The 12,273-nt window shown below is 41.8% G+C and overlaps 1 protein-coding gene across 4 annotated transcripts in view; it reads left to right on the plus strand.

Moving 5' to 3' along the window:
* KAT6B (lysine acetyltransferase 6B) overlaps positions 1–12,273 on the plus strand; it is a 186,247-nt gene that overhangs the window by 168,739 nt on the left and 5,235 nt on the right. For all 4 annotated transcript variants that reach the window (XM_077895094.1, XM_077895092.1, XM_077895095.1 and 1 more), the window contains exons 14-17: positions 5,320–5,551; positions 5,871–6,030; positions 6,633–7,013; positions 9,322–9,613. In XM_077895094.1, coding sequence (XP_077751220.1) covers positions 5,320–5,551; positions 5,871–6,030; positions 6,633–7,013; positions 9,322–9,613 — 1,065 coding nt within the window. The remainder of the gene's footprint in view (positions 1–5,319; positions 5,552–5,870; positions 6,031–6,632; positions 7,014–9,321; positions 9,614–12,273) is intronic.

Here is a 12,273-nt window from a genome sequence, read left to right on the forward strand (position 1 = left end):
CCTGTCTTTGGCCCGGGGCATGATCCTGGAGACCCCGGATCGAGTCCCACATCAGGCTCCCTGCATGGAGCCTGTTTCTCCCTCTGCCTGTGTTTCTGCCTCTTTGTGTCTGTGTGCGTCTTTCATGAATGGATGAATAAAATCTTTAAAAAACATATTTATTCGAATTGTTTTATAAGGATTTCAAGCCCATAGAATAATGGGAGGAAAAAAAAGAATTATGGGAAAGATGCCACATTCACATTTTCAAGACCAATCTCTTAAAAGCATAAAATAATCCAAAAATTCAAAATCTCCATCTTTGCTAGGGATGCATCTATGTCTTTTAATAAATAGAGAGTAGTAAGAAATCTGGCAGGTCACGGGTCATTTGGAATGCTCAGATTCTCTGAAAACAGTAGGAAGACTCAGGTTCAGCTTCCTTCCTTACTAATTGCAAAATCACCACAAGATTTCAGCAAGGAGACATAAATAGCCTGTCAGGTTCATTTATCACTATTTCAACTGATAACACACCATTCATCCACTTGGTCACAGGGCTGCTTAACCCCAAAAACTAGTAACAGATGAGCACAGACCAGTGAATTTCGGTCCCTAGCCATGAGATACACGGTTAGAGCCATCGGATTTCCTCTGCTCAAGAGCTGCCATAAATCCCTGGCCTGGTGTCAGTTCCCAGGCTTGCAAACCCAGTGCTGCCTACTGATATGAACCTTTCAGCAAAGTTTGCTGAGCTAAACAGGTGTCTGATGAAAGGTGTGTAATCCTTGAAGATTATCTTCCCCTAAAAGCAGCTAGTAACCCCAGACTCACATAATCCAGACAGATGGGAATTGGGAGTAGCTTGCCAGAGTTCACACTTTGTATTTGAGGAAGTTTGTATGGTTTGGTTCCAGATGGTAGAGATGAAGGTTGCAAGGGTGAGGGGTGGCTGCCTTTGTGGGGAGGAAATCCTTACCCATGAACATTATTATTCCACTTCTGGTCCAGTCTACAATTTTGAAATATTACTAGGTTAAAAGGAAGGCATGTTTTGTATTAAACAAGTTAACCTTGTAGTTAATATGCTGGGAGCTCAATTAATTTGGGAATTTAGGTCTGTAAAAACAAATCTTGACCTTGTCTAGATAGTTCCCTCCTTATCCTAATAGATCTGTCCACACAGAGGCAACTTTCTACCAGTTTGTTGTTGTTTTTTTCCCTCTCCCTAGAATGGAGTTAACCTTTTCAAACACATGGGATCGGGGCTAGTTAACATGAGAATTGACTCCCTTACTACAAGTAGGTCAGCCTTAACAGCAGTGAGGTAAATTTGGGTCCTATGCAGTCAGCACAGCTTAGAAATGCTACTTTTTGCAGACATCACATTGCTCTTTACTTTCCTTTTTTTTTTTTTTTAAGATTTTATTTATTTATTTATTCATGAGAGATGCAGAGAGAGAAGCCGAGACACAGGCAGAGGGAGAAGCAGGCTCCATGCAGGGAGTCCGATGTGGGACTCGATCCCGTCTCCAGGATCACGCCCTGGGCCAAAGGCAGGCACTCAACCGCTGAGCTACCCAGGGATCCCCGTGCTCTTTACTTTCCCTTTAAGCAAGCACCTTGATACTCTTATGAATTAAGAGTGTGGTCCATACACTGAAGCTCAGAACCTCGTCTTCCTTTGGATAAGTAGTTCTAGTGAAGCAGAAGAGAAATCCAGCTTTCAATAGTATCAAGATAGTTAGTTGATGCGGCTGAGGGGCTTGTGGGCCAATTTCCAATTACAAGTCTCCTGATCACAGAGTAAGTGCTGTTCACCAGCACCTCTGCCTCAAAGACAATTTAAAGGGAATAATTTCATCAGCAATTAATTATACTGCAGCTACCAGAATTTGCCCTCCAAACACCACTTTGTTTTTAGTCTGAACAGCCAGGTTTCCCCAGGGATGGTTCAGGTTTTCTGATTGAAAGTATCCTCAGTTAAGAAAAGGTGTTCGAGCACCATGGGAATCTATTCACCAGGGGTGTATTGTACTTGTTTCAGATCTTTCAGGATCATTCACCGGCTTCCAAGATAAGTGCTTTTTATTTCCCTGCATCTTAGATCAATTATTTGGAATCTTTTTGGTAAGTTAAAAGTTTAAGAGCTGTAACATCAAACCACCGCATCTCTCAAATTACTCAATAACCTAGATGTTCTCACCAAATATTATTCTCTCAATTGGCTTTACAGTGATTAGGATCTGGAGGAGCCTAAAAAAGGGAGAGAAGGAAACAAAAGATAGCAAGACATTCATTATATAAATCATTCCATGTCAGGAAGGTCAGCGTAGAGGGCACCTGAGTGGCTCAGTCAAGCATCTGACTCTTGGTTTCAGGTCTCGAGGTTGTGGGATGGAGCCTCATGTCAGGCTCTGTGCTCAGTGCAGAGTCTGCTTTGGATTCTCTCTCTCCCTGTCCTCATTCACTATCTCTCTCAAATAAATAAAATCTTTAAAAAAAGAAAAGAAAAGAAAGGTCAGAGTACAGAAGTGCTACCAGCTACAGTTTTTTTGAGGGAAAGTGCCTGCTGCAGGTGAAGCTTAAATTCTTTATTCTTTATCCACGTAGTGCACCCATGGAGTAAACATGACAACTTTTTCTTCTGAGCCATACATTTTAACATATTACAAGTGATTTCACTTAGGTACTAAGGAATCAGAAATTTACCTTTGGTCCTTTTAATTGTGGAAATGGGATCTGTTTAATTTAAAAATTTCTCCTTCAGGAAGAGACCATGGACTTACAAATGCCTTTCAGCTTACGTGCAGATTCCTTCCATTGGTATAAGCTCCCTGAGGGTCTCAGGAGTCAGAGCAGGAAGACCTAACTTCAGGCAATGCAGGGACAGCTTTGGACAGTGGCACTGTGTGGTCTGAAATGTTGGCACACAAGAGCCCTGAACACCAGCCTTGCTGTTTTCTGGTTGGAGTTTGGGTTTGCAGTTTTTTCTCCCCAGCACCTGGGAGAGTTTCACTTCCTGGCAGTTGTTGGTAGCCTTCCTGCCCTGTAGCCTTCACTGGTGCAGGGTGGAGGGCTTGCTGCAAAAATCCAGTGGACCCAGTGGGCTCAGTGAGTGCATGCTTGTTGCCCTGCTGCTGCCTCCCAGCCTGCCCTGGGCCTCAGGACTCTCCTGTGGCAGTGGCAGTCACAGGGTGTGTCCCAGGAGATTGCCACTTACCCTGGTGGGAATCCCAGGCACTGAAACATTAATGCCTAAATGCTCTCCCCAGACCCCAGGTTGCCTGAGAGTTCCAATGGCCTGACCAGTTTAGGTGGAGGCCCTGATAAGGTGTGCATGTGCTGCCTTAGAGTGTGAAAACATGAACAGCTGTGGAAAATATGTTTTGGGGGGATTCTGACTGGGTCCAGGGTGGGAATTGAAGGAAGAGAAGACAGAACAAAGAAATCTGTGCTTTCTGGGTAAGGTTGCTCGTAGTAGCGGAGAACAGAAGGTAGGAAGGGCACTTACCACCTTCTGACTCCTTGGGTCTTACAGAAGTCCTCCTCCTACTGAGCTGTGGGAGTGGGGCTTTCTGTCCCTAACTGTGGGGTTCAGATGAGAACCGGTGAGGGACTAGGGAATTGCACAGTTGCACAGTCATTGCAGGGGACTTGTAGTTGGGGGATCTCATGGTCACAAGGGTGTTGTTCCCCCCACCGCCCCCCCGAGGTACAGAACTCGGTCCCCCAGCCAACTGAGTAAATTTCTCAGCATGTGCCAAGCACTTAGGAGGCAGGGGACAGATGTGCCAATTATCTGTGTTGTGAGGTCTGGGCACCCTTTGTACTTGAGCGACAGAGAGCTCTTCTCCAAACTGACAGGGCACACTCTGGGCTGGCTTGAACACCGTGGTCATCACTGTTAGCATTCCTGACACACTGCTCTTGAAAGCCTCTGTATGCAGCTGAATGACGCGTCGACGGTGGTTTGACTGTAATATTTTGTGGTGCTTGTTGCATTCAATCAAATACGTTACACTTACACATGAGTTAAAGACCCAAATAAGTCAAAAGACTTCAGGAAAGCCTAAAGTTAAATATATGCTCATTCTTTACAATGGCATTCGGATTAAAACCGTCAAAATGCAAAATGCTGTGGTTATACCCCTCTAGGGCCAGGTTGGATTTCTTGTTCTATATTTCTGCATTATTTACAGTGATTTTTGAAAGGCAGGAAAATGCATCAGAGGCATGATTTCTCCTTCTAAGAAAAAAATCCAAAATTGAGAAAATCCTTGAGTGCAGCCATTTTGGAAATGTAGATAAAGAAGAAAAATGCTGAAGATTTGGGTGGTTTGCAGAGCAGCATGATTTTGTAATTGCTGCCACCTACTGTATGTGGTTGATGTTTGTTTAAATTTGGTAAGTTTGGGAAGGTGAGGCTATTGAAATTGATAATTAGAGCAAGGTAGACATCATTAGTTTATAGCATTTCTTCTCTGCTCCATAAGTGGCTCTTAATTACCAAGACAGCCACAGTTTTCATTCATTACCTTCAAGTGGATTTAAAGTTTTAAATCATTTTAAAGTCCCTTTGCCAAGGAACCTTCACCGTAATGCTGTAGAATGCACATTCAAAAGCTTACCATGCTCAGGGATTTTTCTGAATATACATGAAACAGTTTGTTTTAAGGAGATTGTTTTGTTTTAATTTGTAGAAGCAACGTTCTGGGGTGGGATTATAAATTAATTTACATGAAAGAGGTGAAAATAGAGCTAGCGGAGCTGTTGTGAGTTGCAGCAGTCAACTTAAAAGACATTCTTTTATGAGTCCTAAAACAAAGCTTCAGATCAGCCGACTAGTTAAATGTAACAAGCAATATAGAATCTGAGTCAACAGAGACCCTTCTCTTTTATTAAGACCCAGCTGTCAAAGGGTCATTAGGTCCTTCCTGTGGAAAACAACTTGCCCATTAATGTTTGGGGTGGTCCCTCGACAGGATTTCTGAATAAGTGCCTGACATTTCGTTTTTTGAAAGAATCTAAAGTTGGTGGGAAACTTGGATGTTGAAATTTATCAGAAGTAACGTCCTCAACCTTAGCTTTGTTTAATATGCCATGACGTATATTTGGAATGCTGCCGCTAGCTATATGAGTTGACTTACAGTGCTACTATAAAAGGTTCAAAAGCATAAACTTCATGGAGATCAAATCCCTACAACTGGGAAGAGACTGCATACGTAAAGTCTGGTGTGCCATTTTTACCTCCTTGCTACTTCCGTTCTTTCCAAGTGGCCCCTGTTCCAATGTCTGAAAACACCACAATGAGGTCGACTTTGGCTTTTTCTGCCCTAGGCTATTTGCTTTCTAGAAGAGAAGGCCAGGCAGGGTCTCCTGAAAAGCCACTCTCTGATCTGGGCCGCCTCTCCTACCTGGCCTACTGGAAGAGCGTCATCTTAGAATATCTCTACCACCACCAGGAGAGGCACATCAGCATCAAAGCCATCAGCAGAGCTACGGGCATGTGCCCACATGACATTGCCACTACTCTGCAGCACCTCCATATGATTGACAAAAGGGATGGCAGGTGAGTACCAAGGCCTGGGCGTCGCTGGCTGCCTTGCAAGCATCTTACACCAGAAAGGGTCCCTGACATGGGGGGGCAGGGGATACATTCTAGTTTAACATAAGAGGTTGATAAAAGACAGTATCAAAAGCTTTCTCCTAAATAGGAAACAGGAAATGATACTTTTTTGCTGGTCAGATTTCAATTTGCTATACCTTTTCATTGATGAGCTTTCTCATCAATTGTACCCTGGGTAATAGTGCTAGCATTTGTCAACGTATGAAGGTGAAATGAAATTTCAGCTTTTGATTGCACTTTGTTCTGCTTCGTCACATTACAGATTTGTCATCATTAGAAGGGAAAAGTTGATATTGGGCCACATGGAAAAGCTGAAAACCTGTTCCCGGACCAATGAACTTGATCCAGAAAGCCTAAGGTGGACCCCAATTTTAATTTCTAATGCTGCAGTTTCTGAAGAAGAGCGAGAAGCTGAGAAAGAGGTAATGATTGGCTTCATCTGCCTAAGTTGTGTGACTTCAATCTTGCAGCATTCTTAAGCTAAGCTAAGAAAGTCATTACCGTCGTTGTCAAAGGCTTGGTTATGTAGAGGGAGCTTGTGAAATGATATGGCACTAATTTATCCTAACTGAGGTTGCATGGTAAGACATGATAATTTTATTGAATTGAGTATGAAAAATGAAACATTTATCATTGATCACAAAGCAGCATTTTTCACTACTGACAGCATGTAATCAGATCACATTTGGTGCTGAGCTCCAAGGCTGCAATGTCAATCGATTCTTTGTGTTTATGAACTTGCTTAAAGTGCTCCATGCCAGTGAGCATGTAATGTAGTGATAAAGGACTCAAATCAATTCGCTGCATCATTAATACTGCTAAATATCCCATGAAACCCAATCTTCTTTGATTTGTTATCCTAACTGATGCAAAAGAGTCCTAAGATGATGCAGCTGGAATGTTGCTTGGCTGGCTGACTGTCCTGATCAGAAACGACTTAAGAGATCCTTTGCCTTTGATCCTTAGAGGCTCTGGCTTAACTGCCCTTTCACTGGCCCACCATTTTTACCCTCCCCCGCCTTAGGCTGAGCGCTTAATGGAACAAGCTAGCTGCTGGGAAAAGGAGGAGCAAGAAATCCTGTCCTCTAGAGCGAACAGTAGGCAATCACCTGCAAAAGTACAATCGAAAAATAAATATTTGCATTCCCCGGAGAGCCGGCCAGTGGCAGGGGAGCGAGGGCAGCTGATGGAGCTGTCTAAGGAGAGCAGTGAAGAAGAGGAGGAAGAGGAGGAGGAAGAGGAAGAAGAAGAGGAGGAGGAAGAGGAAGAAGAGGAAGAAGAGGAAGAAGAAGAAGAAGAAGAAGAAGAAGAAGAAGAAGAAGAAGAAGAAGAAGAAGAAGAAGAAAATATTCAGAGTTCTCCTCCGAGATTGACTAAACCACAATCAGTTGCCATAAAGAGAAAGGTATGTGTCTGTTTAGAGTTTCAGTCTGAGTCCATTTCAATCAAATTTTGTCATTGCGAACTATTAGTATTTGTTTCACTCTCTATTCTTTAGATGTAGTTTATTTGTATTCAGTCCTCCCGATCATATATCATCATCGTTTATCTTACAGTCATGATTGTGTTTACTTTTTGAGGTTTGTTAGTGGCCCTGACAGGAAAACAGGGACAGGCAGGCTTCCTAGTCTAGTAGTTACTGCCACCTGCTGGTTTGTGGGACTAGAGTAAGTCAGGGTGTAGAAGCAGAAAGGGGCCTTGGAGAGCACTTAAAACCACCTTCAGTGCATTTTGATGAAAACACCAAGGCCTAGGGGAGGCTAAGAGACTTGTCCAAGGTCTTACAACTCCTTAGATATGGAGCCAGAACCAGATGACTGCCCTGAGTCCAAGCCCAGTGCTCCTATTTTTCTTGTTCTTGCATAGAATTGTTAGAAGGTATTTCAGACTCTCTGTGTTGATGCTGATATTTTTAAATTTGTGGCCAAGTCACATTGCTGAAATTTCTTATAGCCTGGTGGTCTCTCTAGATATACCTTGTGCAGAAAGTTTAAAAAACTGATTTTGTCTTTAGGTAATTGTTTAACCCGGATCTGATATCTTTGTCTTCACTATCTGTGACTTAGTGAGGGACCAGATACTGTTAGTATACCCAAGACTTAAAGAAATAGCACCAGTTGAGGCTTTGCCCCAAGGTCATCCCGTGTACTGCCTGTCAAAGAACTTGCTGTTCTAACTCCCAATTTGGTAGCCTTTTAGTGGAAATGCAGCTGTGGCAAGGAGTAGAAAAGAGCATCCCATAAAGTGAACTTCAAGCTTCTGAGTAATCTTTTGATTTCTTACGAGGAAAATGTATTCAGGTATTATGTATATATTACAAAGAAATTTGTCTTAAAAATATCAAAAACCAGGATTATCCAAGGCATGCTACGGACTCCCATCATATAAGTGGATTCAATCTGAAGAAAACCAGTTCTTTTTTTTTTTTTTTTTTAAGATTTTATTTATTTATTCATGAGAGGCACAGAGAGAGAGAGAGGCAGAGACACAGGCAGAGGGAGAAGTAGGCTCCATGCAGGGAGCCCGACGTGGGACTTGATCCTGGGTCTCCAGGATCACACCCTGGGCTGAAGGCAGCGCTAAACCGCTGGGCCATCTGGGCTGCCCGAAAACCAGTTCTTTATATTGGCTGTACTCATGTTTGGGAAAATTATAGTCGGTTAGGGAGGGCAGGCCAACCGGCGGTGTTGATAATCATAATTGTTAAGTTACAGAATGTGATTATCAGGTTTATATGTGAACATTCAGAGAGTTAATGTGAGTCAACAGTAATTCTTGGATACAGTTTATTTACAGTTTTAACCCAACGTATTGAACCTTCTTGCAGTGTATTTTAAATAATCTTTCAGGCCCATTATTGACAGATTACATTTTAGCAGCAATTCTGTTATTCCTGTATTTTAATTTTGTTTCATTAAATACTTTTTTGCTTGGGCAGAAGTATTTTATAATTGCTATTATGGAGAGTCATCTGTGCCAGCCTGTGGTGCAATTAGAAAAAAAAAAATCCTATCTTATATAAATAAGACAGAATTGACATGTCTTTTAATTTTTTAAGATGCCTTCTATAATAAAAGATTTTGTAAAATTATCAGTTGCTGACATCCCTGCAGTCATCAATACATGATTCTCTTAACCTTTTAAACAGAATAATCCTTTCTTCTCCTACCCTGTCCTCTTCCCTTTTCACCGTTCTAAAGCCCTATGAAATGGGGAGCAAATAGGTTAGCCTTGTACACCATCAGATCTCCTCTGGTGCTTTGATGATAGCAGGTGCTCCTTGAACAATTATCAAGTATTAAATGAGTGACCCAGTGGCTAGTCGATTATTGCAACACTTATGGAAACATCTGTGTCTGTGATGATTGAATAGCTATGATATACAGGATATTGGAGTCTGCAAGTACCAATGTACTTGGAAAATGTATGCTAGAAAAGCAAACCTTAGCTTTTAAAATCTACAGTTAAGCTGAGGCGATGTTCCCTCTCAAAGCATCTTCTTGAGTAAACAACTGTTTTATTTGGAAAACACTTGCCTGTGTAGTTTGAGCCCGAGAGGGATGTTAAACATCAAATGGAAGGTTAAGTACAAAGGCATCACAGAAGTCTTTACGTGTAAGATTCTCAGGCCTTCCGTACATGTTTGCTGCATATCGACTCAACCATTTAATTTCTCATGAGCTCTTATGTATTATGTTTGGAATTAATTTCAGAGGCCTTTTGTGCTAAAGAAGAAAAGGGGCCGTAAACGCAGGAGGATCAACAGCAGTGTAACAACTGAGACCATTTCTGAGACGACAGAAGTACTGAATGAGCCCTTTGACAACTCAGATGAAGAGAGGCCAATGCCACACCTGGAGCCTACCTGTGAGATTGAAGTGGAGGAAGATGGCGGGAAGCCAGTCCTGAGAAAAACATTCCAACATCAGCCTGGGAAGAAAAAACAAACAGAGGAAGAGGAAGAAAAAGACAATCATTGTTTTAAGAATGCTGACCCTTGTAGAAGTAAGTGGAGGAATTATAAAAATCTTATCCTTGTGCATATCTCGTATATTAACCGCCAAAAGGCAAGTACCTGGAGTTATACCCAAAGGCAACTCTGAGGTTGTGTCGACTCATTCATAAAAGGATCTCTCCTTTCTTCCTGGAATTGGATTTTATTTTAAACAACCTCTAAGGCCAGAACATTCCTCCGGGTGGGTTCATCTTTCTTTCCAGAAATTGGCTTATCCTCAGAAACTCTGAAGTCTCTCAATAAGAAACACACAGCATCTCCTTGATTCTAATAGGTACTTTTTTCCCCCACATTTAATATTTCCAGAATCAGGGTTACTGTCTGCGTAAGCATTGAATGCAGTAGTTTCTTTCTTCCTGAAAAATAAATTTAGTAAATCAATCATGCAGCTTATAATTACTGGTGTCTTAGGATACATTATTATCAAGGATCATTTAAACTCACCCACACTATCAGTATTTAGCTTTGATAATATAGGATAGTGTGGAAATCAGGAAATTGTCCTTCCTTTTAAATTACTATTTTATAATTTGCCGTTGGCAGGGACATCCCACCCCATCCTCTACCAAAAAAAAAATACTAACACCAATGAGTAGTCTTTGATGCTCTGTTTAAAAGCAACCATTCCTTGCCTTTTGGCTTGGATACTTAAGTTTCTGGCTGAATCATAAGGATCTATGGACAGTCTCTGCTCTGTGGCTGAAATCACTCTACTTAAAAATTTATTCTAATATCTTTTCTAATCTAGAAACAGGCCATCTCATTTCCTTGAGAACTGCGGTGTCTCTCTTGCTTTTAAGAAGCCACAATTTGGGGTGCCTGGCTCAGTGGGTGGAGCATGCGACTCTTGATCTCGGGGTTGTAAGTTCAAGTCTCATGGTTGGTATAGAGATTACTTTAAAAAATCTTTTTTTTTTTTCTTTTTACAAAGTGGGGGCCCTTGGATGTCTCAGTCAGTTAAGTGTCTGACTCTTGGTTTCAGCGCAAGTCATGATCTCAGGGTCCTGGGATTGAGCCCTGCATCAGGCTCCCTACTCAGTGGGGAGCCTGCTTCTCCTTCTCCCTCTCCCTCTGCCCGCTCATGCTTGCTCTCTCTCTATCAAATAAGAAAAAAGGAAGAAAAAAAGAAAAGCCATAATTTTAAGGGCACGAGCAAGCATCTTCTGACTTTCATAGTTAACAGGAATACTGTTGCTATATACAATAGTTTGCTGAGAGAATGACATCTTACCCTGGTGTAGAGTCCAAACCTTGTTCTTTAGTTTCTTTTTTCTTTCTTTCCTTTTTTTTTTTTTTTTTAAGTTTATTTATTTATTTGAGGGGCAGGGAGAGGTAGCGGGAAAGAATCTTTCAAGCTGGGCAGCCCTGGTGGCTCAGTGGGTTTAGCGCCACCTTCAGCCCAGGGCGTGATCCCGGCGACTGGGATCAGGCTCCATGCGTGGAGCCTGTTTCTCCCTCTGCCTGTGTCTCTGCATCTCTCTCCCTCTGTGTCTCTATGAATAAATAAATAAAATGTTTAAAAAAAAAAAAAAGAATCTTTCAAGCTGATATCCCGCTGAATGCAGAGCCTGATTCGGAGCTCGATCTCATGACCCATGAGATCATGGCCTGAACCAGAACCAAGAGTCGGACACCCAACTGACTGAGCCACCCAGGCACCCCAGTTCTTTAGTTTCTTTAAACAAACAGCAAACTGCAGCAAGATACCATTTTTTTGTGTGGACATTGAGCCTTATTTCCACTTCCTAACTTTCTTCTCAGGACTGTGTAAACGAATCATCATTACCTTTATTGTCCACTCTGGGCCATTTGCCTTTAAAATTTTTAGTGGCCATATTGTACCTGATTCCTTTCAGGATCTTCTTAATTACCAGAAAACCCATCTTATTTAGAGAAGTGTTCCTATAAAAGCTGGTAGGTCCAGCAGCATGTGGAATCCAGAGGCACTGGCATGGCTATTTCCTGCCCATGTGAATAGCAATAAAACCATTTGAGTACCTTGAAGTGACTGTTAAGTGGGTATTGTACTTTGTACTTCTGAAGGAATCAGTGTACATCACTTATGTGTTCTTCTCAGCTAGCCAGTTTGAATGTAATCCTTGCAGGTAAGTTTATGTGTAATCCTTTTACTATGTAAATGAACTAGGAGCTTACCCTGCTCTGCACTGATTGGATTAGAAATCATTTCATTCTGGCAAAGAAGGATCTCTGTTCCACATTGAATGTGAAATCTTATGTTTGTTCTCCAAAGTAATGTTTGTAATAGAGGCTGTTTTTCTTTGTAAAGCTTTTCCTTTACATTGACCCCTTCAGGAGATCAGTGTGACCTTTAACTTTCTAAAGATCTCATGAAGGGCAGCCCCGGTGGCACAGCGGTTTAGCGCCACCTGTAGCCCGGGGTGTGATCCTGGAGACCCGAAATCGAGTCCCACATCGGGTTCCCTGCATGGAGCCTGCTTCTCCCTCCACCTGTGTCTCTGCCTCTCTCTCTCTCTCTCTGTGTCTCTATGAATAAATAAATAAAAATCTTTAAAAAAAAATAGAATAAAGATCTCATGAAGACTTAGGTGTTTTCTATTTGTATTTATTCATATGTTTGTTTGCTTGCTCATATTTAGATAAATATATTTAAAAATTTGTTTATATTCAC

The sequence above is a fragment of the Canis aureus genome, chromosome 4 (genome assembly GCF_053574225.1).
Source record: "Canis aureus isolate CA01 chromosome 4, VMU_Caureus_v.1.0, whole genome shotgun sequence".
Lineage (NCBI taxonomy): Eukaryota > Metazoa > Chordata > Mammalia > Carnivora > Canidae > Canis > Canis aureus.